This window comes from Sceloporus undulatus, chromosome 1 (genome assembly GCF_019175285.1).
Source record: "Sceloporus undulatus isolate JIND9_A2432 ecotype Alabama chromosome 1, SceUnd_v1.1, whole genome shotgun sequence".
NCBI classification, from domain to species: domain Eukaryota; kingdom Metazoa; phylum Chordata; class Lepidosauria; order Squamata; family Phrynosomatidae; genus Sceloporus; species Sceloporus undulatus.
Window position 1 is genome coordinate 26,526,865 of NC_056522.1, and position 26,500 is coordinate 26,553,364.

At 44.2% G+C, this 26,500-nt stretch overlaps 1 protein-coding gene across 1 annotated transcript; it reads right to left on the bottom strand.

Annotated features, from left to right (window-relative positions):
* Positions 1-2,978: 2,978 nt before the first annotated feature.
* On the bottom strand, positions 2,979-3,719 carry LOC121928612 (caseinolytic peptidase B protein homolog). Its single transcript, XM_042463593.1, has one exon. It carries the CDS (start codon positions 3,717-3,719, stop codon positions 2,979-2,981), a length of 741 nt encoding a protein of 246 aa, XP_042319527.1.
* Positions 3,720-26,500: the final 22,781 nt, after the last annotated feature.

Sequence of the window (26,500 nt, forward strand, 5' to 3'; positions counted from 1 at the left end):
TTCAAATTTTCTGTTTAACTTTGGCATGTAATTGCTGGTGGAAGGATGGTAGTGGTTCTCATTGCATTTTACAGCGGTTCTTTTGGAAATGAAATAAAATCATAAAGAACATCTAGTTTTGGCAGGCTAAGTGCCATGAAGCTTTTGTTTGGTGAGCCCAATGCAGATTAGTTTTCCAAAAACCTGCATCTTTTACTTTTAATGTTTTACAGTTTCTTTAAAAATGTCTGTGTACCAACCTTACTGGTTTCAGATGGGCAGCACAGCAATACCCCCTAAGTAAATAAATAAAAGCTGCTTCAGCTCTTTCCTAAGTGCTTTTAGCCGTGATCTAAAATTAGAGCTTGCTCCTGAAATGAATACAGTTGCTCTTCAATCAGAGAGCTGCAAATTGAACAATAAATTCTTGTCTCATATATTTCACGCCAAATTAGCCTGAAGCGAGAGAGGGATGATTTATGTCTTGCCATGTCTAAGGTTAGAGGCTGGAGCAATAATAGAAAATGTTTTGTTCGTCCTCTCCGTTGTCCTTTTGCAAGCCATTTGACAATTGACAATCACAACAACACAACCAATTCTTCCTAGCCATAGGAAATGAACGGTCAAGAGCAAGGGTGGAAAATGTTTGGCTTTCCTGATGGTTTAACCAACAGCTCCCCTCAGCCACATTCATCTGTGTTATGGGATTGTGGGAGTTTTTACAGGGTTGTCAGAATGAATACTGGACATGGCTGCTATCCCTTAAATGGTAGTGTAGAAGAGTGAATTTCATCAGTTTGTGCTTGTCACCAAACTGTGTGACAAGCAATACCTGCTGAAATCCTGTTCAGCACAACCATTAAAAGTACAGCCCCCCCCTTACAGTTTTTAGTCTGGCAGCACCTAGTAGTATGCTACACCTGGATAACACTACCTTGGAATTGACTTCTTAGCAACTTTCAAAGAGATTTTCAATACACTGGATATCTCTCTACCTGTTGATTCTCTCACAGACCTTTGAAAAATTATATTTTAACGTATAACTCTCAGAATCATGTGCTTGTGTACCTTCAAGTCATTTCTGACTTACAGTGACCCCTAGGCAAACCTATCATAAGATTTTCTTGGAAAGATTAGTTCAGGCAGGGTTTACCTTAGTGAATAGGTTGGCCCAGCTCCATCAGGGCTAGCCTGAAGATAGAGGCTCCTCCCTCCATAACTGTCATCCTTTGGCCTGTGAGGGAGTGAATAGGCTGGCCCAGCTCCATCAAGGGCTAGCCTGAAGATAGAGGCTCCTCCCTCCATAACTGTCATCCTTTGGCCTGTGAGGGAGTGAATAGGCTGGCCCAGCTCCATCAGGGCTAACCTGAAGATATAGGCTCCTCCCTCCATAACTGTCATCCTTCGGCCTGGGAGGGAGTCGACCAGGCAGGCCCAGCTCCATCAGGGCTAGCCTGAAGAAGAGCCCTCTAGTCCATCTGCCTTGGTCCAGGCATCAGAGGGAGAGAAGAACCACTGGACTTCATCCCTTTCTCCACCATCATTCCCTTCTCCTTTTGCGTCGTGTCTTTTAGATTGTAAGCCTTAGGGCAGGGAACCGTCTTATTAAAAATAATAATTGTAAGCCACTCTGAGAGCCTTTAGGGCTGAAGGGCGGGGTATAAATAATGTAAATAAATAAATAAATAAATAATATTACCTTTGCCTTCCTCTGAGGTTGAGAGAGTATGACTTGCTCATGGTCACCCAGTGGGTTTCCATGGCTAAGTAGGCATTCAATTCTTAGTCTCCAGTATCTTAGTTCAGTGCTCAAACCTCTACACCATAAGCACACAACCAGCATGTAATGTTTCTGTTCTATTCCCAACCTGTTGCTATGGTCAGAATACCAGGAGTTTTATAAAACAAGTGGGAAAGATCAGGATGCTAAAGCCATTAAGGAATGGGCAACAGAAATGACAGCTGTCCCACTTCTTAGTACATTGGGAAATGCAAAGGTATAAAAATGCTGTAAGGGCCCTTGGTATATACTCGTTTTTGGTTCCAGGATGCCCATGGATACCAAAATCCAAGGATGCTGAAGTCCCATTAAATACATTTGCATAGTAAAATGATGACTCTTATATAAAATAGCAAAATCAAAGTTTGCTTTTTGGAATTTATATAAATTTTTAAGTCCTGCCCCCAGAAGGTGGAAATCCTGCCTTGCAGAAGGCGGAGGTCCTGCCCACTGACAGGTGCAGGAACACCTTTGAGTTTGGGCACTTGGTCTCTAAAAGGTTCAGGAGTCTAGTCAAATCAACAGCATCCCTGGCTGCTTATAAACTAGATCGAGGGGCTGCTGTATTCGCACTAATATTTATACCCAAAACATCCTGGGGGCAGAAACCAAGGAATGAAAGGATTAGATTCTTGTCAAAATGGTTTCCCAGGAGGAACAGAATGGCCAGGGGTTGCAGTAAATATTTGGATGATTGGTGTGAATACCTCAGACAAAAGTTTTGCATTCCTAGCCGGAACATCCCTTTCCTGAGTGCACAAGCAGTCACCTTCTTTGGCCATGACGCATTGTCTCCCCCTAAAGACAAAAGGGATTATACTGGTGCCTCTGAGATCTCATCATGGTGGGTGCCCTCCTTGTTCCCTTGCTAGCGCTAACCACTTTTCCAAGTGTAAAGTGGCCAGACTTCTGTAGTGAGGTCATTCCTAGGTCACTCCCTGTTAATATTAACTCGATATCAGATATCAGAGGAGATCAGGGGATATGGTCCCAAGGTCACATTGTGAATTCCTGAACCCATGGATGTCCGAATCCCATTAAATAGAATGACTTAGTAAAATGGTGTCCCTTATTTTAAAAATGCCAAAATAAAGGTTTGCTTTTTGGAATTTATTCCAAGACCGCACATTATGAAATTCTGCCATGGGCTGGCCCTCAGCCCCCTTCCGGACCACTGGGAGAGGCAGGTGACCCATGGCTGCCATCGCTGCAACAACGTCTATAAGGCGAAGGACATCTCTTCAGGTGCCACCCAGCACTGCACCTCGTGCTTGATGGACCGGGCTCCGTAGTGCAGGTGGTAGCCATCAGCCAGAACGTCCATGACCTCCCGGTCCCAGACCAGAGTGATGTTGTGCCTGACCTTGGCCTTCTTTGCCCAGAAGCTCAGCTCTTTGTTGACCAGCTGGATGAGCTCCAAGTGGCAGAAAGGGAGGAAGTAGACAATTTCATTGATTCTCCCAAGGAATTCGTCCCTCCGGAAGTGAGCCTTCAGGATTAGGTGGATGACTTTCTCCTTGAACTGCTTGGAGACGGTTATCTTGTCTGTCATCTGGATGTCATCCAGTTTTTCGGCAATCCTCTTGTGGCTCATTTCCATGGCTTCCTGCCGCAGCTGCAAGGCATGCTGGGCGATCTCGTCGCTGGCCACATTGGAGTTCATGATGAAGATGGCGTCCTTGCAGTTGAGGGTCTTCCCCTTCCCATCGGTCAACCTCCCTTCATCAAAGAGCTGCAACATGATGGTGAGGACATCTGGGTGGGCCTTGTCCACTTCATCAAAGAGGACCACCACATTTGGGCACTGCTTAAGCTTCTTGGTCAGCTGGCCACTTTCCTCGTGACCAACGTACCCCAGAGGGGAGCCAATAAACTTGGCAACCTCGTGCCTCTCCTGAAACTCCGACATGTCCAGCCGGATGAACCCCTTCTTCACATCTTTGTGCAGATACTTGCACATACTCTGACCGGAGAACCAAGAGGAGGCTGCCGCCGCTGCCGCCTGCCGGGACTCCGGCTGGGTCTGAATTTATTGATATTTTAAAAAACGTTTTCGAGCAATGGATACTTGAACCTGTGGATAAAAAATCCTTGGATATAAAGGGCTGACTATATAACAGTTTGAATCTTTTTTAAAAATCTATTTTGTATGAGAATTTGTGATAAAACATGGAGTATGCTGACATACAAATCAGTGTACAGTGTGCGGCATACGCGGCTTTCGGCATACACTAAAAGCCACACCGGAAGAAGCCCTGGCACCACCCCGGAATAAGTAACAGGGTGAGCACCTGCCACGCTGTGCTGCAGGCACGAGACCCATTATTTCTAATGGGCTCCAGCAATATGCTGGATTTCCCTGATGCAGGGGGTCCAGAACAGATCCCCCACATAAGAGAAGGGTCCACTGTATGCCTTTCCTAAAGAACTAGTAATCAAAACAGTTCAGAGGTGGCATCTAACACCTGTTACGCTATATGTGTCATGGTCAGCCACGAGGAGGACTTTGCTCCTCAGGTGCAGGAGGAACCTGAGGCTCTGCCAGGCCCAGCTCTGCTCTCCCAGCCCCAGTGAATTTGGCTCAGCCAGACCCTAGCTCTGTGAGGTCTCCTCCAGTGAAGCCTGGGGCTCAGCAGTCCAACCTTGCCCCAGTAGAAGTGCCAGACTTGGGAGACATAGAGCAGCAGAGCATTGAGGTTCCTACCTTTAGCCAGAGGAGATCAGAAAGGGCGCGCCTTCAGTGTTCCAGGAGGCTTGCTGAGAAACGCTCATTAGGCAATCAACAGCTGTGATAAGGGAGCTAGATATAAGGCACCTGCAGACGCTGAGGTCTCTTGCCAAAGACTATTAGTTCTCATTAGTGAATGCTGCTTGATCAGACTCATGGCTTCCTATACCCTTGACTGCCTTTGAATCCTTGACCTCGGACCAGACACTTTGACCCACCCTCTGGCACTCTTGACCTCGGACTGGTCTGGTAGTATTGCTCTCTGTAATCCTGAACTTTGGGCTGGCTAGTGGCTTATTCTATTGGACGTCATTTGGCATTGTTGAAGAACTGCTTCACAACAGCTTGGCATGTTTACCTTTTGCCCAGCAGGCTCTTAGCTGTGTGAGTGTGTGTTGGCAGCTTTCCTGTGTAATATGATTTCAACAATGCAGTTTCACAGAAATGTTAAGATGTGGGGTGTATAGCCACCTTGGAATACATATGGATTTTTAGCTCCAAAGTCCAGGAATTTTGGGATACAGTTATATGCTGTTTAAAGAAAAGATAAGCCAAAATGTTACTTTTCCAGAATCTAGCTTATAATACTCTTTGATTTTTGATGGGAAAAATGTGGAGCTGCCCCATAAAGAACCAATCTAAATTCTGATCAGAGCTTCTAGAACTAAACTGTTAAGGTCTTGGAAAACTTTCCAACTCTGGTTAAATAAATTTTGGTGGACTGCTCTTGCTGATGAAGTGACAGCAATAGCTCAGTGAGGTGGGAAATAACAGAAAAATAACTTTGGAGAAACATGGTACCTACTCATATCTTATATTTTGGTCTTAATATCAGATCAAAGCTCACTGTTGATGCATATGGTATTTTGACACAGTATTTTCAAAAATCAGAAAAAGTATTGAATATAAGGACTGTCATAAAATTATTTGTTCAAATAAAACAGTAATCATTTAAATCTCTGATAATATCATAGAGTAATTTCTGATCGGTGGCAGCACATTTTAAATGATAAGTTTTAAAAGCTGTTGGTCCAAGTCTCCATGATCATACCTGGCAACCTTTTCCACATTGTCTTCTGAGGTTAGAAGTTTTATGTCTCCATCCTTGCAATATTATGTTGCCACATTCCCTCTCTCACAGTGCCTTAAAAGTTGTTGAGATACAATGTCTGTCAATGCAAATGCTCTTTGTAATCCCCAGAAAATCAGAAGCTGGCTTCTCGCATGGCCAAAACAGGTGTACAGTAGCTCAAAACTGCTGAAGGAAACTTGAGAGCAGGGACTCCAGCTGGAGGCTGTCAGGGTCAGGGTGTCTACACAGACTTTTTTCTTTCTTGTTTTGTTGGCTTCGTTACTGCAAAGTAAAGGCAAAAGAGAATGAAGCTTCCATATAAGTCAACAGAGCTGTTTGCAAATGGATGCTGCTGATCTCAGAGCTTAGTAAAGGTTTTTTTTTTTTTTTTGGATTACAATTGCTAGAATGACCCAGCTAGCATGAGTACCACCTGGTGACTGTGGGATTCTCATAGTGCTATATCACATGGAGGGTTTGAAGCTCTGTTCGGACATGACTGCGGGTCCAACCATGCGGATTCATGCTAGAATGTGATGTATTATCACACGTGATGGCTTTTTATGGGGAGTTGTTCCGAGGCGCTTCCGCAGTCGATCCAAAGTGACTCCTCATTTTGGTAAATTCGATAACAAGCGAATTCACAAAAATTGCCTCTAACTGTCCTCCCTGCCTGCAGTGGAACCTTCCACAGGAAGAGGGAGCCAGTAACACCTCCAACTGTCTCTAGACCAGTGCTTCTCAATTATTTTCTGTCATGCCCCCCCTAGGAAGAAGAAAACATTTCGCGCCCCCCGCGCGACTGTAAATAGTATCATTTGTCTATAAAATTGTTATAAGTACACCTCTGCATAACAGAGCCTCGCACCCCCCTTTACGGAGCCTCGTGCCCCCCCCGGGGGGCCCGCCCCACTATTTGAGAAAGGCTGCTCTAGACCGTCCTCCCTATCTGCAGTGGAACCTTCCACAGGACGAGAAACCCAATTAATCACCTTCAACTGTCTCTAGACCGTCCTCCCTGCCTGCAGTGGATCCTTCCACAGGAAGAGAGAGCCAGTAAGTAACACCTCCAACTGTCTCTAGACCATCCTCCCTGCAGCCATCTGAGGAGTGACTTTCATCCACCAGGCCTCCCTCAGCAGAAAGGGCCTCTCTTTCCTACATCCATCTGAGGAGTGACTTCCATGCACTAGGCCTCCCTCAAGGGAAAGGACCTCCCATTCCTACATCCATCTGAAGATTGAGTCGGATCTATCGGGCCTGCCTCAAAGGATAGAGCTTCCTTCCCTGCATTCATCAGCCACCTCTTCTTCCATCACTCTCAGCAGCTGGGACCTTGAGCAAAGGCTTCCAATCCCACCCCTTCCTTCTCTATTAAATCCCTTGTGTCTTGTGATACTTAGGCAATATTACCAAGTACAGTTGGCTATTATATTGCTACTTTTGTCATTGTTATATTTTCTTCTTTTGATTATCGCTTACTAAATCCTTTCCTCCCATGGCTCCACGCATCTCTCCTAACCTGATCCCTATTCGACCTCTTCCTATCTCCCAGCTTCCATTCCTCTGTTCACTCTGGAACTGTCGCTCTGTTGTTCCGAAAGCGACTGCTGTCCATGATCTTTTTCTCTCTAGATCATTTAACCTTCTCGCTCTTACTGAAACCTGGCTCCCGGCCCATGATACTGCTACCTCCGCTGCCCTTTCTTTTGGCGGTCTCTCATTCACTCACACAAGCCGCCCTGAGGGTCGAGGAGGAGGGGTCGGTATACTATTGTCCAGTTCCTGCCAGTTTCAAGTTCTCTCTTTCCCCCCCAGCTATTGTTTCTCTTCATTCGAGTCTCACTGTATTCGACTCTTTTTTCCTTTACAGCTCCGGGTTGCTGTCATCTATCGCCCTCCTGGTTCTGCTACCCAATTCCTATCTGACTTTGAATCTTGGCTGACGTTTTTTCTATCTGATACAGTCCCTTCTCTAATCCTAGGTGACTTTAATATTCACCTTGACAATCCCAACAATCCTTCTTCATCTCGCCTTAGATCCCTGTTTGCTTCTTTTGGCCTTCAGCCTCATTCTAACTCCTCAACCCATTCTTCTGGTCACTGTCTCGACCTAATTCTTGCAGCTAAATGTGTCATTTCTGACTACCTGGCATCTGATTTTCCATTGTCTGACCACCATTTAATTTCTTTTACTCTTACTTATATCCCACCTCCTCGTCGTACTGTCCAGCGCCATTTCCGCGACCTTCAGTCTGTTAACTCTGACCATCTCAGTAAGACTTTGAATTCATCTCTCTCTTCTCTTGATCTTGGGGACTCTGCTGATTCAGCAATGTCTTTATTTAATTCCACTCTTTCTTCAACTCTCATCAGCTTTGCTCCTGTATCTGTACGCATGTCTTCCCCTATGACTAGGCCTCAGCCCTGGCTCACTCCCACTATCAGGTTCCTCCGGTCCTGCTCTCGAGCAGCCAAACGTCTTTGGAAAAAGTCTAGGGAACCAGCCGATTTCATTCATTATAAATTCATCCTTTTTTCTTTTTCACGTGCTCTGTCTATGGCAAAACAGAACTATTTTAAATTGCTGATATGCGCTAATGAGAGGCGTCCGCAGCGTTGGTTCTCCTGCTTCAATACACTACTAAAACCTTCCTCTCCCCCTGTCTTCTCATCATTTTCCCCCACAGACTTCGCCAACTACATCATCACCAAAGTCACTACTATTCGATCTGAAATAGTTCCTCCCGACTTGCCCCCTACCACTAACCTCCTGGTACCTTCTACTAATAAACTCTCTGGGTTTCCCCCTGTTTCTCTGGATGAACTCTCTACGCTGCTAAATTCTTCCAAACCTACTACCTGCTCTCTTGATCCTATTCTCTCCCGTCTCCTAATCTCTATAGCCCCTTCTCTCCTGCCCTCGCTCCTCTATATCTTTAATCTCTCTCTCTCTATGGGTTCCTTCCCTTCTGACTTCAAACATGCTCTCGTTTCCCCAATTCTGAAGAAACCCTCTCTCGACCCCTCTTCTTTGTCTAGCTATCGTCCAATTTCTCTTCTTCCTTTTCTTTCTAAGGTCCTAGAACGGGTCGTTTATTCTCGCTGTATTAAGTTTCTTGAAGCCAATTCCATCCTGGACCCTTTCCAGTCTGGCTTCCGCCCACGGCACCAAGATCTCAAATGATCTCTTGCGGGCCAAGGCAAACGGCCTCTATTCTCATTCTTCTTGATTTGTCTGCGGCCTTTGACACTGTTGATCACTGTTTCCTGGTTGATTTACTTTCTGACCTTGGGTTCTCCGACTCTGCTCTCGACTGGTTTAAATCTTACTTGTCAGACAGATCTTTTGCAGTGGTCACGGGTGGTCAGACTTCGTCCTCTGTTCCCCTATCTGTTGGAGTTCCCCAGGGCTCTGTCTTGGGTCCCCTTCTGTTCTCTCTATACACACTGTCCCTAGGTAAACTCATCAGTTCTTTTGGTTTCTCCTATCATCTGTACGCCGATGACACTCAGCTGTATCTGTCCACCCCTGACCTTTCAACGGGGATTGAACAGCAAGTTTCTTCTTGTCTGACTGCCATCTCTTAATGGATGCGGCTTCGGCGCTTGAAGCTCAACATGTCTAAGACTGAGCTTCTTGTCTTTCCACCTAAACCCACCCTTCACTATTCCTTTTCTGTTTCTGTCGATGACACTTCTATTCAACTGGTTCATCAAGCCCACAGTCATGGCTTCATTTTTGACTCTTCTCTGTCATGCCTTCGATACCATCAACCATGGTATCCTTCTGGATCGCCTGGGAGAGTTGGGTATTGGGGCACTGCTTTGCAGTGGTTCCGGTCCTACCTCTCGGGTAGATTCCAGATGGTGGAGCTGGGGGACTGTCGCTCCGATAAGAGGGCCCTTACATCTGGGGTCCCTCAGGGAGCAATTCTGTCCCCTATGCTATTTAACATTTACATGAAGCTGCTGGGAGAGATCATCCGGAGACACGGGGCGCGGTGTTATCAGTACGCTGATGACACCCAAATAGTTTTCTCTGTGTCTCCGACTGATGCAGTGACTAGGGATGGCATCTCTCCGCTCAATGCCTGTCTGGAGTCGGTAATGGGCTGGATGAGGGAAAATAGACTCAGCCTGAATCCAGAGAAAATGGAAGTACTTGTGATAGGTTCTCCTGGTCCTGGGAAGGAGGTTTGTCCACCTGTCCTGAATGGGGTCACGCTCCCCGTGAAGGACTCAATTCGCAGTTTGGGGGTGCTTCTTGACTCCTCACTTCACCTGACTCCTCAGGTGGATGCGACAGTTAGAAGCACCTGTTATCAGCTCCGGCTGATACACCAACTGCATCCCTACCTGGACCAGGGGGACCTTGAAACAGTGGTACACGCACTGGTAACTTCTCGACTCGATTTCTGTAATGCGCTCTACATGGGGCTACCCTCGTACCAAACTCGGAAGCTGCAGTTGGTTCAAAATATGGCTGCCAGGCTGGTCACTGGTAGCTCCAGGGCCAGCCACATAACACCTATATTGGAAGATCTGCACTGGCTGCCAATTCGTTTCCGGGCACAATACAAGGTGTTGGTTGTTACCTATAAAGCCCTAAATGGCTTGGGCCCAGAGTACTTGGAGGACCGCCTCTCCCCATACAATCCGCCCCGCACTCTCAGGTCAGGTGGGAAAAAACTTCTGAGTGTTCCCAAGACAAGATATGCAGTGACTGCGCAAAGGTCTTTTTCTGTTGTGGCCCCGCAGTTTTGGAACACTCTCCCTGAGGAGCTCCGCTTAGCCCCCTCCCTGGAGTCATTTAAGAAAAACCTTAAGACTCATTTACTTCGTCAAGCCTTCCCCCACGTGTCCTGACTGTTTTGCTCCTGTATACTATGTATTGTATTTTTTAGACTGTTTTATTATCTCGTCTTAATGACGGATTTTAATGATGTATAGTAGTGTATGGTTTTATATGAGGGATTTTTGCTGTTAATTTTGATTTTTAATCTGTGATCTGTATTGTATTATATCTGTAATCTGTAATGTATCGTATTTTCATTTTGTTTTGTAAACCGCCGTGATCATAGGAATGGCGGTATATAAATAAAATTTCAATCAATCAATCAATTTATTCCCCAGATCCAGGCCACCGCCAAGGCCTGTAGATTCTTTCTCCACAACATTGCCAAGATCCGTCCATTCCTCTCAGCCTCTACTGCCAAGACTCTGGTCCATGCCCTAGTGGTTTCGCGACTAGATTATTGTAACCTCCTTCTGACAGGGCTTCCTCTTTCACACCTCCATCCTTTTATCTCTGTCCAGTATTCAGCTGCCTGTATTGTCACATCCACTCGCCGCTTTGACCATGTTTCTCCTCTTTTATCCTCCCTTCATTGGCTCCCCTTCCCCTTCTGCATCCGGTACAAGCTTTTGTTATTGACTTTCAAAGCTCTCAATGGATTGGCCCCTCCATATTTATCTGACCTTCTTTCTCCTTACATTCCTACTCGCACCCTCCGCTCTGGTAGTCAAGGTCTCCTGTCACAGTGTAGGACTACCACTGCCCCCTCCCGAATTCGTCCTTTCTCGCTTGCTGCCCCTTACTCCTGGAACCTTCTCCCACGTGCACACCTCATCACTTCTCTACCCAGTTTCAAAACTGAGTTAAAGACTATATTGTTTAGAGAAGCATTCCCAGAGGTGAGCCCCTCTCTGACCCAGGAAGCCTCCTTTTAAGCATCCATTAAGAAGCCAAGCCCTTCATCCAGTCCATCTGCCTTGGTCCAGGCCTCGGAGGTGGAGAAGAACTGTTGGACCTGATCCCATTCCCCACCACTACTCCCTTCTCCTTTTGTGTCGTGTCTTCTTAGATTGTAAGCCTAAGGGCAGGGAACCGTCTAACTAAAAGATTGTATGTACAGCGCTGTGTAAATTTACAGCGCTATATAAATAAAGGTTAATAATAATAATAATAAGCTCACTTCGATTTCACTCCGAATTGGTCTGGTGTGGAATGCAACTTTGCTTCTGTCCTGGTACACCCAAGGTCCCACATTTCCCATGATGTTGCACTGCAATTTTGCCCCATTTGCTCCTTCAAGAATGGAGGGCATGTTTGGATGTAGCTGACAGATGAAGGGAATGAATCAGGAGGCTGGGGGGAGAGATGGGAGCAACGGAGGGAGCCATCGGAGGCTGGGGGAAGCAACAAATTCCAACTCCCAGAATTCCATAGCACTGACAGTTAAAGTGGAGTCAAACCGGATTATTTATTTCCCCAGTGCAGATGCAACCTAAGAGAAAGCAACTGTTACAAAGGGAAGGAGAGTGGATTCGATTCAGGGAGGTGGTACTTTAGGGAGGATAGAGAATAAGGGAAATCAGATACATTCGAAGGAAGCAGTTGGGGGATGCAGGGAAATCTGACAGAGAGGATCCAGAACACATTCTTAGGAAGCAAGGGGGCATGGAGGGAAATCTGACAGGGAGAATCAGGATACATTCACAGGAAGCAGAACCATCTCCTGCAGAAAGGCAAGAGCATAATCGGTCCTGGAAGCACTGACCCCCACCCCATCCCACTCCATCCTGCATTTAGTGTGACTACAATGCCTGATGAACTTTTATAAATTATTTGGCATTGTTTTCCTTTGCTTTTCTCCTGGAAACTTTGCTTTGTTACATGCCCCAAAGTTTTAACTTCAACATATCCATGGGTCATATCAAAATCCTTAATTTTGGTCCCAAAACCTGCCTCCGGCTTATATATGAGGTTAACTTATAGTGGAGTATATACGGTAATCTCATTTACTTGAGATGTCAACTGCAGGGACGAGTCCAGAAGTACTCCTAAAGCTGCGAATTTTGTCCTTCAGGGGAAGTGTGACCCCATCCAGGACAGGTGGACAAATTTCCTTCCCTGGGCCTGGGGAACCTATCACCAGTACTTCCGTTTTCTCTGGATTCAAACTGAGTTTGTTTTCCCTCATCCAGCCCATTACCGACTCCAGGCAGGCATTCAGAGGAGAGACGCCATTCTTAGTCACTACGTCAGTCGGAGACACAGAGAAACATATTTGGGTGTCATCAGCATACTGATAACACCGCGCCCTGTGTCTCCGGATGATCTCTCCCAGCAATTTCATGTAAATGTTAAACAAAGTGGGGGACAAAATAGCTCCCTGAGGGACACCAGATGTCAGTTCCCTCTTAGAGAAGCAAATGTCCCCCAACTGCACCATCTGGAATCTGCCCGAGAGAAAGGATCAGAACCAGTGAAGCGCAGTGCCCCCCGATACCCAGTTCCCTCAGGCGTTCCAGAAGGATACCGTGGTCAATGGTATCGAAGGCCGCTGAGATGTCCAAGAGCACCAACAGGGTCACACTTCCCCGGCTGATGCCCAGAAGAGTCTTAAAGTCTACGAAATAAAATTTTAAACTCCACTAGCAACATAAAAATATACTCCCATTGAGATCCAGGTTGCCTCTGTCCTTTGTGAGGCTACCTGCCCTCCATTAAGCAAAGAACATTGACTTTCCCAAGAAGTCTCTGCTGTTGCATTTGGAAAATTTTTAGGTGATGTTTAGGTAAAACACACTAAATGCAATCTCAATTAAATTTCCTTTGTTAGAGGCAGAAACCTCAAAGAGTTAAGTACCTGTTCCTATATGAGGATACATGCCTTTAAAATTTACCACTACACCAATGATTGTGATTCAACCAATCTGTTGTTCTACCATTGTCTGAGTAAGAGAGGATGGTTTCTCACTTTAGCATCCAAATGTTCCAAATGTTAACCTTGTCAGATTTAACCACTGTGTACCAGTGATGTAGATTCAAATGGATTGACTCAGACTCACATCAGGTTCAAGTGACTTTAACTTGGACTCAACTCTGACTCGACTTGGCAATAAATGAGGAACTGACATGATTCAACTTGGCTCAAGACTTGTATATTTTTAGTGACAGAGGCCTGGTACAGAGGGGCCACAAGACACATAATGGCACCAATACTAGGGTTTGGGAGTGTGCATTAACCACAGGCTCCAGAACCCTACGGTGTACCAGCGGCAGCATCATCATGGCGTTGTCCCATCCGCACAGGCACCACCATTTTGATGTAAGGGACGTGCAGCGTATACACATCACTGTGCGTCCCTTACGTCACGAGTGCACCAGTGATGCACTTGTGATGTGCCAGCACCATTGCAAAAAGAACCCGGGGCAGAGGAACCCGGGCAGTTTGGCTGCTACAGCGTCCCTCCGCAGCAAACAGGCTGCCGCCACCCTGCCCTTTCCCGGAGGTATGTTCTGGGCCCAAGTCTCGGTTCAACTCAAGACTTGTGTATTTTTAGCAAAATTTCTGCACTAACTTCATCCAGAAACAGCACACTTGTTAGACAATGGGTTTGAAGTAAAGGTTCAGGTCTATTCAGCAGCCTGTCCCTTGGAAAAGCTTTATGAGAAGGATCCTTACACTACAACCCCCCCCCCCTCTTCTTTTTTTTTCCTGTTAAAATTGGCTCCCAGACTTGCTCGACCTGAGACTTCAAGGTTGAGACCTAAGACTTGACTTGAGACTAGGAATCATAGAATCATAGAATCGTAGAGTTGGAAGAGACCACTAGGGCCATCCAGTCCAACCCCCTGCCATGCAGGAAATCCAAATCAAAGCATCCCTGACAGATGGCCATCCAGCCTCTGTTTAAAGACCTCCAAGGAAGGAGACTCTATCACCCTCCGAGGGAGTGCATTCCACTGTCGAACAGCCCTTACTGTCAGGACGTTCCTCCTAATGTTGAGGTGGAATCTCTTTTCCTGTAGCATGCATCTATTGTTCCAGGTCCTGTTCTCTGGAGCAGCAGAAAACAAGCTTGCTCCCTCTTCAATATGACATCCTTTCAAATATTTAAACAGGGCTATCATATCATCTCTTAACCTTCTTTTCTCCAGGCTAAACATCCCCAGCTCCCTAAGTCGTTCCTCATAGGGCATGGTTTCCAGACCCTTCACCATTTTTGTCGCCCTCCTTTGGACACGCTCCAGTTTCTCAATGTCCTTTCTGAATTGTGGTGCCCAGAACTGGACACAATATTCTAGGTGGGGCCTGACCAAAGCAGAATATAGTGGCACTATTACTTCTCTTGATCTAGACACTATACTTCTATTGATGCAGCCTAAAATAGCATTGGCCTTTTTAGCTGCCGCATCACACTGTTCACTCGTGTTCAACTTGTGGTCTACTTGGACTCCTAGATCCCTTTCACACGTAGTTTCATTCAGCCAGGTGTCCCTCATCCTATATCTGTGCATTTTATTTTTCCGCCCTAAGTGCAATACCTTACATTTATCCGTGTTGAATTTCATTTTGTTAGCTTTGGCCCAGCTTTCTAGTCTATTCAGGTCATTTTGAATCTTGATCCTGTCTTCTGGGCTATTAGCTATTCCCCCTAGTTTGGTGTCATCTGCAAATTTGATAAGTATGCTCCCAATTCTGTCATCCAGGTCATTGATAAAGATGTTGAATAACACTGGGCCCAGGACAGAGCCCTGTGGGACCCCACTGGTCACTTCTCTCCAGGATGAAAAGGAGCCATTGTTGAGCACCCTTTGGGTTCGGCCGGTCAACCAGTTACAAATCCATGTAACAGTTACTTTGTCTAGCCAACATTTTACAAACTTGTTTGCAAGAATGTCATGGGAAACCTTGTCAAAGGCCTTACTGAAAGCAAGATATACTATATCCACAGCATTCCCTTCATCTACCAAGCTGGTAATTTTATCAAAGAAAGAGATCAGATTTGTCTGGCATGACTTCTTTCTCTAAAACTCATGTTGACTTTTTGTGATTATGGCATTGCCTTCTAGATGTTCACAGACTCTCTATTTAATGATCTGCTCTAGAATCTTTCCTGGTATTGATGTCAGACTAACTGGACGATAATTGTTGGGATCCTCTTTTTTCCCCTTTTTGAAGATGGGGACAACGTTTGCCCTCCGCCAGTCTGCTGGGATCTCTCCTGTTTTCCAGGAGTTTTCAAAGATTATTGCCAATGGCTCCGATATTACATTTGCCTGTTCTTTTAATACCCTTGGATGGAGTTCATCTGGTCCCGGAGACTTAAATTCAATTAGATTAATAAGGTGTTCCTCTACTATCTCTTTACTTATTCTGTGCTGAAATTCCCCTATTCTGTCCTCTGCTCAATTATCCTCAGGTTGAGTACCCTTTGCCTTTTCTGAGAAGACTGAGGCAAAGAAGCTGTTGAGTAATTCTGCCTTTTCTCTGTCTTCTGTTAACATTTTGCCATCTTCTCCACGCAGTGGCCCTATTGTTTCCTTCTTCTTCCTTTTGCTGCGGACATATAAAAAAAAAACCCTTTTTATTCTTTTTAACCTCTCTAGCAAGCCTGAGTTCATTCTGTGCTTTAGCTTTTCTGACTTTACCCCTGCACATGCCTGCTATTTCTATGAATTCCTTTTTTGTGATTTCCCCCTTTTTCCATTTCTTATACATGTTCCGTTTCAAACTTAGCTCGGTTGAAAGTTCCTTAGTCATCCATCCTGGTTTCTTGAGACACCTCCCGTTTTTCTTTCTCACTGGAACTGTTTGAAATTGTGCCTTCAGTATCTCTCTTTTGAGAAAGTCCCATCCGTCCTGAACTTCTTTATCTTTTAGTATTTCTGACCATGGAATCGTCCTTGTTGTTTCCCTCCTCTTTAATTTTTATCCAGATGCTCTCCACCTGGCTTCCATGATTGATGTCCTGGATCTCTTCACTGGTGTAAATATCTCTGACATATAATGCTATTCCTCCTCCTTTCCTGTTTGGCCTATTTCTCTTAAAAAGGTTATACCCCTCTATTTCCACATTCCAATCATGAGACTCATCCCACCAGGTTTCAGTGATGCCTATTATATCATATTTGCTTTGTTGTACTAGGAGTTCGAGTTCATCTTGCTTATTTCCCATGCTCTGTGCATTAGTGTAGAGACATCGCAGACCATGGTTCCCTTTTACTTGCTGCCTGTGCAAGTTTTTTTGCCTCCCACTGTTGGGTCCTTGCACTTTTTTTCTTGTTTCCTCTATGTCAGTTTGACTATTTTCGCCATCCCTTTCGCCTTCCTTAATATTGTCTCCCTTCCCCTCAGAACTCAGTTTAAAGCCCTCCTGATCAAGCTCTTGAGACTGTTGGCAAAAACATTTCTTCCAACTGGCGTGAGATGCAACCCGTCCATTGCAAGAAGTCCCTCCTCATGGAACCGCAGCCCATGATTGAAGAATCCAAATCCTTCTCGGCGGCACCATCTGCGAAGCCAGTTGTTCACATCTGCTATTTTCCTCTCCCTTCCTGGACCATGCCCTTCAACTGGCAGAAGAGACGAGATGACAACCTGTACATCCATTCCTTTCAGCTTCCTACCAAGCGCCTCGTAATCCCTTTTGATGTTCTGAAGGCTGTGTCTTGCAGTATCATTAGTTCCCACGTGGACCAAAAGGAAGGGGTATTTGTCAGTAGGCTTGACCAGTCTTGTCAGCCTCTCTGTCACATCACGGATCTTTGCACCTGGAAGACAACACACCTCTCGAGACATCTTGTCAGGCCTACATATCACTGCTTCTGTACCCCTCAGCAAGGAGTCCCCCACTACGACCACACGCCTCCTCCGAGGCTTAGCAGCAACTGTTCCCTCGGGTGGGACTCTCAGGTTCCCCTGCTCTGTCCCTGAAGTCTGTCCATGCTGCTCTTCTTCATCCTCCTTGATAAGGGAAAGAGCTTCGAATCGATTCTCTAGCTGCAAGCTCCCAGAACACTCGCTGCAAGCTCCCAGAACAATTCCTTCTTGGCTTACTTCTCTTTGTGACATGCCTCCAGCTGTCTGCCTCCTGTGTTTGGCAAGTGACCTCTTCCACCCTAGCATCTTCCTCTGCGTGGTACTCATCCAAGATTGTTAGTTCTATTGTGTCCAGGAAATTCTCTTGTTCCCTAATATGCTGAAGTGTAGCTACTCTGGACTCCAGCTGCTGCACTTTCTCCTCCAGGAGTGCTACCAACTTGCACTTGGTGCATGTGAAGTTCTCCACTTCTGTAGGCAAGAAGAGAAACATCCCACAAGAGTTGCATGTAACTGCAGCAGATCCCTCGTTGTCCATACTGCAAAGTCTTTAGTAATGACAATAACAGTCAATCTACTTGGAATACTACTTTAAAGGAATGTCCTGGCTGCTATCTTATACTTAAAGGCAAGGTTCTGTTTCAATATCTGATTCTAACCTGATGCCACTTGAATAGAGTTGTTGCGTTAAAGAAAACTAAAATTCGCACACCTAATGGCTCGCGGCTCTGGAAGGAGTAAAAGACTTGAATACATTGCTGCTGTGCACATAAACAAGGCATATGATAAGCAAACTCATGGTTCAGACTGATCACACTGTAATAGTAAATATGCAAGATAGCTGGAATGGCCATCCCAAAACACAATACAAACGCAATACAAGGATTCCAGTCCATCATTATCGAAGCCTAGTCATCTATCTTGATTTTGTTAAGGCAAAGCAGAGTTTCCAAAAGTTACATCCCTCTCAAGTGGCAGAAGGTCTGATCTACTTCTTTCATCTGTAGTTTCTTGTGAGTGTTTTATAAGACATCTCTTTCATTGGCCTTAGGAAATATGCATTGCTACTGGTGCTAATGTCATGGATTTCTCTGAGTCAAATGAGGCCAGTATCAAGAGATTCTATAACCAGCTCATTTTAAGATCTGGTTAACACTGTTTCTGAGCCCCGCATAGTTTTCCAAAAGCAATTAAAGCTGTTCTTTGGAAAAGCTGCCTGTTTCTGGTGCTAGCTATAATAAGTGTACATAGTTAATCAGCTTGCATAGTGCAACCTTGTAAATATTCAGGGGAGGACCAAGCTGTGAATAAAAATAACCCACTGGGATTTGGACAAGACTATAAACAATGATTTGTTTATTTAGAGGGCAGAGTGTTGGCCTTTATTTATCCAAATAGGCATATTGTACCTGCAAGAACACTTGCTTTATTTGAATAAGAAGAGAAAGCTTTAAAACATACACACACACTCCTACCCTAATGTTTCTTCCAACTGTACTTCAATAAGGGCCAGTCCATATATTTGACTGAAACAAGTGAATGGTGCCCCTCTGGGGAAAGGCTTCCCTTATTTGAATACACCTGCATCTAGAAAAGATGCCTTGCAGACACAGAACTACAGTATTATGATAAGAAAAGGGTTCACGCCAGGCTTCTTCCTAACACTTTATGAAAACGGTGGGAATTTAGTAGGCAATGCTGAACATGTTTCATTAACTGTTAGTGAGCTCCAAAATTATCCAATTACGTTAATGTTGGATGGCAGGAAATGTTAAAATGATCATTTGCCATAGTGTATTATTATTGTTGTTATTAATATTATTGTTGTTATTATTATTATTATTATTTTACTTCATTCAAATTAGAAACCAAAGGACTGCTGAAGAAAATTGGTTCGCATTGCTGCCCTCAAGTGGCACATTTCCAGAAAGCCTTTTGGGGCGGCGGGGGGGGGGGGGTGTAGCACCAAGATCACACTTTCCAGATCCATACAAACCACACAATCCAATTGCTAGCTGATGGGATATTTATTTATTTATTTATTTATTCTGTATTCTTGCACAGTCCCATATATTTCTCTATCCATTTTCTTATAAACCAGTATAAACGTTATTGTGCATCAGCCCTTACCCCAACACATCTTATATATTTCTCTTTAATTTTGCAAAACCCTTATATATTCGCAAAAGTCAGACTTTCCCACTATATTGTCCCCATCCATCCTAAACCACATTTTTTCAAAGAAATCTGCCTCTTTTTAACATCATGTTCTATGATTTAATAAAAATAATTGTGTATAACTCTACACATCTTTCCACTTTATTTATCACAATTTATGATCAATATCTATTTTTTTATCTCTATCTTTTTGTAGTTTTACAGAGAAAGTGTTATACATTGGAATCCCCCTTATAACAACTATCATGCTGTTTTCTATGTTATGCCTATGCCAGCTGTTTGGGAAAGGCTGTCTGAAAGCATGCTATCTAATGAACCGTACAGTTAAGTTTTGTCCCTGATTAGCTCCATCTTCTCTCTCCGTTATCCCTTCCCTCACATCACAAATGTTGTTCAGTGTGGATTTTTAATGGCAGAATAGGATAATACCTTGAAAATTCTGTCAAAATACTAAAAAGTTCAATTATGAAAACATAATGGAACAAAAGATATAGAAGATCAAATAATATTCCCGCTTTTTACTTATTTTCAAATGTAACTGTCCTTGTTGCAAAAAATAACTAGTTAATAGATAATTACATTACTTTAACACAGTGCTTCAGGGCTCTCCATCTTATTTTTCTATGTGCAAGATTTTTTTTAACCGTGGGGAAACATTTATATATTCATGTGGTAGCTGACAGAAAAAGCTTTGTTACTTCAGTTTGTTGAGTATATAAACCAGGGCTGTATCTGCACTGCAGAAATAAACCAGTATTACTCCACTTTCACTGCCATGGCTCAATGCTGTGGAATTCTGGGAACTGTATCTTGTTCTGGCACCAGAGCTCTTTGACAGAGAAGGCTAAATGTCTCGCAAACGTACAGTTCCCAGAATTCCATAGTATTGAGCCATGGCAGTTAAAGTGTGTCAAATTGGATTATTTCTGCAGTGGAGATGCAGTCCAGCCTTGTTAAAAAGCTTCTTCAAGGTACCATGTTTCATCTGGTCCCATCCACTTTGCTTATGCCCCATGTAGTTAGCAGGGAGTCTGCAACCAGGCAAATGGGTTTTAGAGTCTTTTGTTGGCATCATGGCCAAAAATTAACTGCTATCTGGTAGCGTGAAAGAAAAAGTTAACCTTGCATTGATGACCTTGTTGGAGACTTTTTGCTTTCACTTTACAGCCTGAGGATGAAGGCTGAAAACCAAATGGTGTGTGTGTGTGTGTGTGTGTGTGATTTTTTTCACTGTTGCTAATCTGCTTCTACTGTTCTTATTGCTATTGGGGGAGATGGGTCACACTTGTACATTGATTTTCTTTCTTTCTTTCTTTCTTTTCTTTTCTTTTCTTTTCTTTCTTTACTATATAACTCTTGTGAGTCCATCTTCCATAGGCATCACCTTAGGGGATGTATACCTCAGTCCAAGGACTCCCATGGTCCCAGTGATATGAATTTGGTTTGATTGCTGACCGACAGATAAGTCTGGGGTAGAAATTGTTTGGGTGTCCATTTCTACCATTGACTGTGACAGGATGGTGTATCCTATTGGCAAAAGAACTGGAATTCTTCTCTGCTGTATATCATTTGCTGCATCATTTATCACCAATAAAGCTTATGCTTTAGTAGTAAGGTGTGCCAGTGTTTGGCACTGAAAGAACACTTGGAGAGTCCTGGATCTACACCTAGTTCTGGAGCAAGACACCCCGGCTGCTCTGCCCTTGGTCCATCCAGATCTTCTTTCCACACATTGCTGGAATGAAATCCCCGAGAGTCTGACCAAATTGGTAGGAAAAGATTCCAATTGTTTCTGTACACTTAACCCAACAATGCTTACCCTTGAGTCCTGACTAGACAAGTTCAAATTAAACACACTGAGCTTTAACAAAAGATCTTCCACCAGCTGAAAGGCAATCTTTTAATTAAAAACGCAAACAATCCAGTGAAAAAATCTGTCACCATTGAAACTGCTCAAATGAAATAGGAACTTCATCCAAGGAAATGATTGTGCATTTCTGCATGGCAGGAGGTTGGAATGAATGAACCTTTGTGGTCTCTTCCCACACTATGATTGTATGAAAAGGAAGAAGTAACCATCATCGGCTTTATTATTTTCCTCATTGTCTCACCTTCTATATGCTAGAAAACATATCCAGGGGTAGTTGTGTTGGTCATACAGCAAAGTACAATAACATCCAAAATTCCCAAACAGCTATACCTTTTCAGGGCCAACCAAAATGCATGACTTGTGCATTTTGGTTGGCCCCATAAAGGTATCACTGTTTTGTGAATTTGGGATGTTATTGTACTCCTCTATGCTAATTGGTCACAGATAACAATAACACACGAACTTTTTATTATCAACTCTTTCACTTTAAGCACATCCAGAAAAGCCTGGCCAGGAGGGAAACAAAATCCTATGAGCACTGGATATTTAAAGCACTTGATATTTACAGCCTGGAGAAGAGAGAATTAAGGGGAGACATATCTGAAATGCTGTAATCCAGGACACAGAACAGAGTTGTTTTCTGTTGGCAGGCCTAGAAATATTGGGTAGAAACTAGAGTCAAGCATGTTTTACCAAAAGATTAGGAGAGACCTCTTAATAGTGATAGTTGCTTGGCAATGACATTCACTGTTCTGAGAGGCAGTTAGTTCTCCACTGTTCTAAGAGGGATTTACATAGAAGGCTTTTTTACACATGTGTCCTCCAGAAACAGAGCCTATATAAGTACAGAGTAACTAGACAAAGTTACCAAAGCTTCTTGTTTTTTAATATTTGGTATTTATACCAGCATACTGCTAGCCCCCTTGTAGTGAGTTTGTGGCTAACCAAACAGGAGTAACTCAAGAAACTTGTAATTAGGTAAAAAGTAGAAATGCATTCAGAGATAGCATGGGAGAAAGTATTGTAAAGTTAGTTAAAGGAACCTCTAAAGCTGATTTCCATTTATTATTATTATTATTTTACAAACAAGCTTGTAAAATGTGGGCTAGACAAAGGAACTGTTACATGGATCTGTAATTGGTTGACCGGCCGAACCCAAAGGGTGCTCAACAATGGCTCTTTTTCATCCTGGAGAGAAGTGACCAGTGGGGTCCCACAGGGCTCTGTCCTGGGCCCAGTGTTATTCAACATCTTTATCAATGACCTGGATGACAGAATTGGGAGCATACTTATCAAATTCGCAGATGACACCAAATTAGGGGGAATAGCTAATACCCCAGAGGACAGGATGAAGATTCAAAATGACCTGAATAGACTAGAAAGCTGGGCCAAAGCTAACAAAATGAAATTCAACACGGAGAAATGTAAGGTATTGCACTTAGGGCAGAAAAATAAAATGCACAAATATAGGATGGGGGACACCTGGCTGAATGAAACTACATGTGAAAGGGATCTAGGAGTCCAAGTAGACCACAAGTTGAACATGAGTGAACAGTGTGATGCGGCAGCTAAAAAGGCCAAAGCTATTTTAGGCTGCATCAATAGAAGTATAGTGTCTAGATCAAGAGAAGTAATAGTGCCACTGTATTCTGCTTTGGTTAGGCCCCACCTGGAATATTGTGTCCAGTTCTGGGCGCCACAATTCAGAAAGGACATTGAGAAACTGGAGCGTGTCCAAAGGAGGGCAACTAAAATGGTGAAGGGTCTGGAAACTATGCCCTATGAGGAACGACTTAGGGAGCTGGGGATGTTTAGCCTGGAGAAAAGAAGGTTAAGAGGTGATATGATAGCCCTGTTTAAATATTTGAAAGGATGTCATATTGAGGAGGGAGCAAGCTTGTTTTCTGCTGCTCCAGAGAACAGGACCCGGAACAATGGATGCAAGCTGCAGGAAAAGAGATTCCACCTGAACATTAGGAGGAACTTCCTGACAGTTAGGGCTGTTCGACAATGGAATGCACTCCCTCGGAGGGTGATAGAGTCTCCTTCCTTGGAGGTCTTTAAACAGAGGCTGGATGGCCATCTGTCAGGGATGCTTTGATTTGGATTTCCTGCATGGCAGGGGGTTGGACTGGATGGCCCTAGTGGTCTCTTCCAACTCTACGATTCTATGATTCTATGATTCTATTATTATTATTGTGCTGTAGATTTGCACAGCATACATATGCTGTTAACCATCACTGAGAAGTCATGAATAGCTACCTCTCTCTAACTTATGGAAGAGAAAGAGGAAATAGAAAGCCAGAGTGTAGCAACCTATAGATCAAATGGGTGGTTATTTGGAAAAGAGGGGAGGGATGCCTTGTTTATTGCCCTCACTGGTTTGGGTTACTTGTGATGGTGCTTTAATTTCCAACAATTCACAACTGTGGCCTGAATCCTATTGACTAGTCACCACTAGAGAGACAGTTCAAATCAACATATAGGTATATCTTGTTGATTCAATAGGACTGCTCTAGTCAGAACTAATGGTAGGATTCAGGCTGCTGTGACTGGATGATGTGCATGATGCAGGAGGGACCATCAATTACCCTGATGCGCCAGGGGAAAAACACCATCATTTACTCCCTAGTAACTGCAGCCTGCAGATAGAACTCACAAAAACAATAGCATGTCTCATACCTCAGGTGCTTTACCACAGATGAATGAAAAGGAATTTGTTAGTGGGTATGGACATAGGCTTGGGAGATCCCGATTCACCACAGAACTCACTTGGAGGCCTTGAGCCAGTCACCCTTATTCAGTCTGAACTTTCAGGTTTATAGTAAGAATCAAATGAAGAGCAATAGAGTTATATACACTGTTATGAAAAGGCAGGATAAGAATGTAAGTACGGTATATACTCGACTATAAGTCGAGAAATTTATGGCCCAAAATGGACTCCAAAAGCATGGGTAGACTTATATACAGGGTAATAAGTTAATACTGCTTATAAAGTTCCTAAAAGAAGTGCCCACTTTCCTCTGTAGCCAGGGATCTTTAAACAGCTTCCCGTTTGAGTCCCCGGACACTCCTCCCGTCTCTGTTATCCTTGGCTTCAGCCTTCCCTCACAGCCAGAGCTAACAAAGAGCTGCTGAGGCAAGGGACAAAGCGAGAGAGTATGTCCAGGCTTGTACCCTGTTTTGCAAGCCATGAGTCTTGGAAATCCTGGGGGTGAAGGGCAGAGAGAGAGAGAGAGGTTTCTGTCCCTTTTTACAAGCCATGAGCCTTGGAGGCCATTCAGACTACCTTTTATCCCAGATCAGGAACCAAATCATGCACGTGAAGTTCATATTTGCCCCGAATCTCCCACAAGTGAATCTGAGGCTTCCACACCCATTCAGGGGCAAATGCCCATTAGCACGGGTCATTTGGAATCCGGGTAAAAACCGTATCTTTTGGAAAAAATGGGTTCGGTGAATATGAACTTGCCCCCAATCATGATATAAATATAAGTTCAGGGGAGGGATTTAGGTCAGAGGGAGGGCAGTGGGCAGAACATTCCCTCCCCTTCATCAGGGCAGAGGAGGAGGAGGAGGAGAAGGAGGAAGGAAGGAGCCAGAGAAAGGATGCAAAAAAGAGCAATCGGGGTGACAAGATGCAAAGTGCAGTCAGGTGACTGACGGGGATGCAAAGGGCAATCAGAGGGAGGGCAGAGGGGGGAACTGGAGAAAGGGTGCCAAGAGTGACAGAGGAAGAGGAAGAGGAGGAGGAGGAGGGAGGAGCCAGGGGAAAGAAGGGGGCCATGGAGGGCAATCTTGGAGGAGAAGGAAGGAGCAGGACGAAGGGTCAATTCAGGGCAGATCAGAGGAAGGGCACAGAACAGAGCAAGCCTCCCTCTTGCACCAGGCAGCTTTCTCTCTTTTTTAATTTTTTAAAATTATTTTTGGCAGACTATGCACATGTTTTTTGCTACAGGTAGATAGATATATAGATAGAATGTGCCTGCCTGCCTGTTCATTTTCCCTTTCATTTCCTTGCTTCCAACAGCACTTTGCAAGAGGCTTTTTTCCTTTGCAAATGCTACAATGCGAATGTAACAAACGTTTCTCTTTCCAATTTGGCAAATTGATACAGAATGCTTTTGCTACTGTCTCTAAGGAATCCCGGGGTAGCTGAGGGAAAGCAAATGATGTATCGCATCCTTTTCTGGCATTCTGAGGTGAGGAATTTATTATTATTATTATTATTATTATTATTATTATTATTATTACATGTGTATGAGGCACTCTGGGGTGGCAAGGAGGAAGGATGCAGAATGCAGAGATGGCATTAGCTTGCATTTTGGGGTTGAAAACAGGGCCAAGAGAAGATCCATAACCTGCAGTGACCCAAATACCCACAACACACACACACAGGAGGTTTTTAAATTTGATAAAATATGTGCATACTGATGTCTGGGTTTTTTTTCAAAAAGGAGGGGGGAAAGGGGGAAATCACCCATCCAGTGGCCCAATCACTGTAAGAAACGTCACCCTTGATGACAGCAGAAGAGAATTTGATTGTCAGCAAAGGAGTCTTTTTTAAACCAGTTCGGCAAATGAAAACTCTCCCAGGAGCTGCCTGGCATTCGAGTTAAATTATCCTGGGGTAAATAGTCGGCATTTGCTTCCAGAGAGATTCGTGGGGAGGGCATCCGGATCTACCTGGTTCCATCCAGTGCAAATAGTATGAATGGGGCCTGAGATGCTTTTGGTAAAGAAGAGAGAGAGTGTGTGTGCAGAAGTTTGTTTCCCCATTTTCCATGCCAAGAATGTGACTCTGAGAAGAGGTCCAGAGAGGGAGATGTAGGGAGGGAAGTGGTGCTTTGTTTCCCCTTTTAGATCTTTTGTAACATATCCAGGTGTTTGACCCTTGACTTATCAACAGGCCATATCAAAATCCATGATTTTGGGCCCAAAAACTGCCCTTGACTTATACATGAGTATATATCGTAATACAGAAGCAAATGACATAATCTGTTTTTATGAACTGTAGCCTTCTGGTTTCATAATAAGGTTTCTGATTAGTCCTGGCATCAGGAATGAATTGACTTGCATAAGCAAGAGAGGAACTTGCTGTGCATCAAGAGGGCACAACTTGCAGTTCTGGGATCTCCTGCTGTTCTTTGTGTGGTCCAAAAGCTGAACCACATCACTTTCTTCTGCTAGTGTAGCTAGTCAGCTGGGTTGGTAACTGGGGAAAACATAATAAAATAATAATAATTTTTTTATTTCTATCCCGCTTTTTGCCAGGCAA

Excerpts from the sequence above, each read along its gene's own strand:
- LOC121928612 (XM_042463593.1), bottom strand. The coding sequence starts at position 3,719 with ATGTGCAAGTATCTGCACAAAGATGTGAAGAAGGGGTTCATCCGGCTG.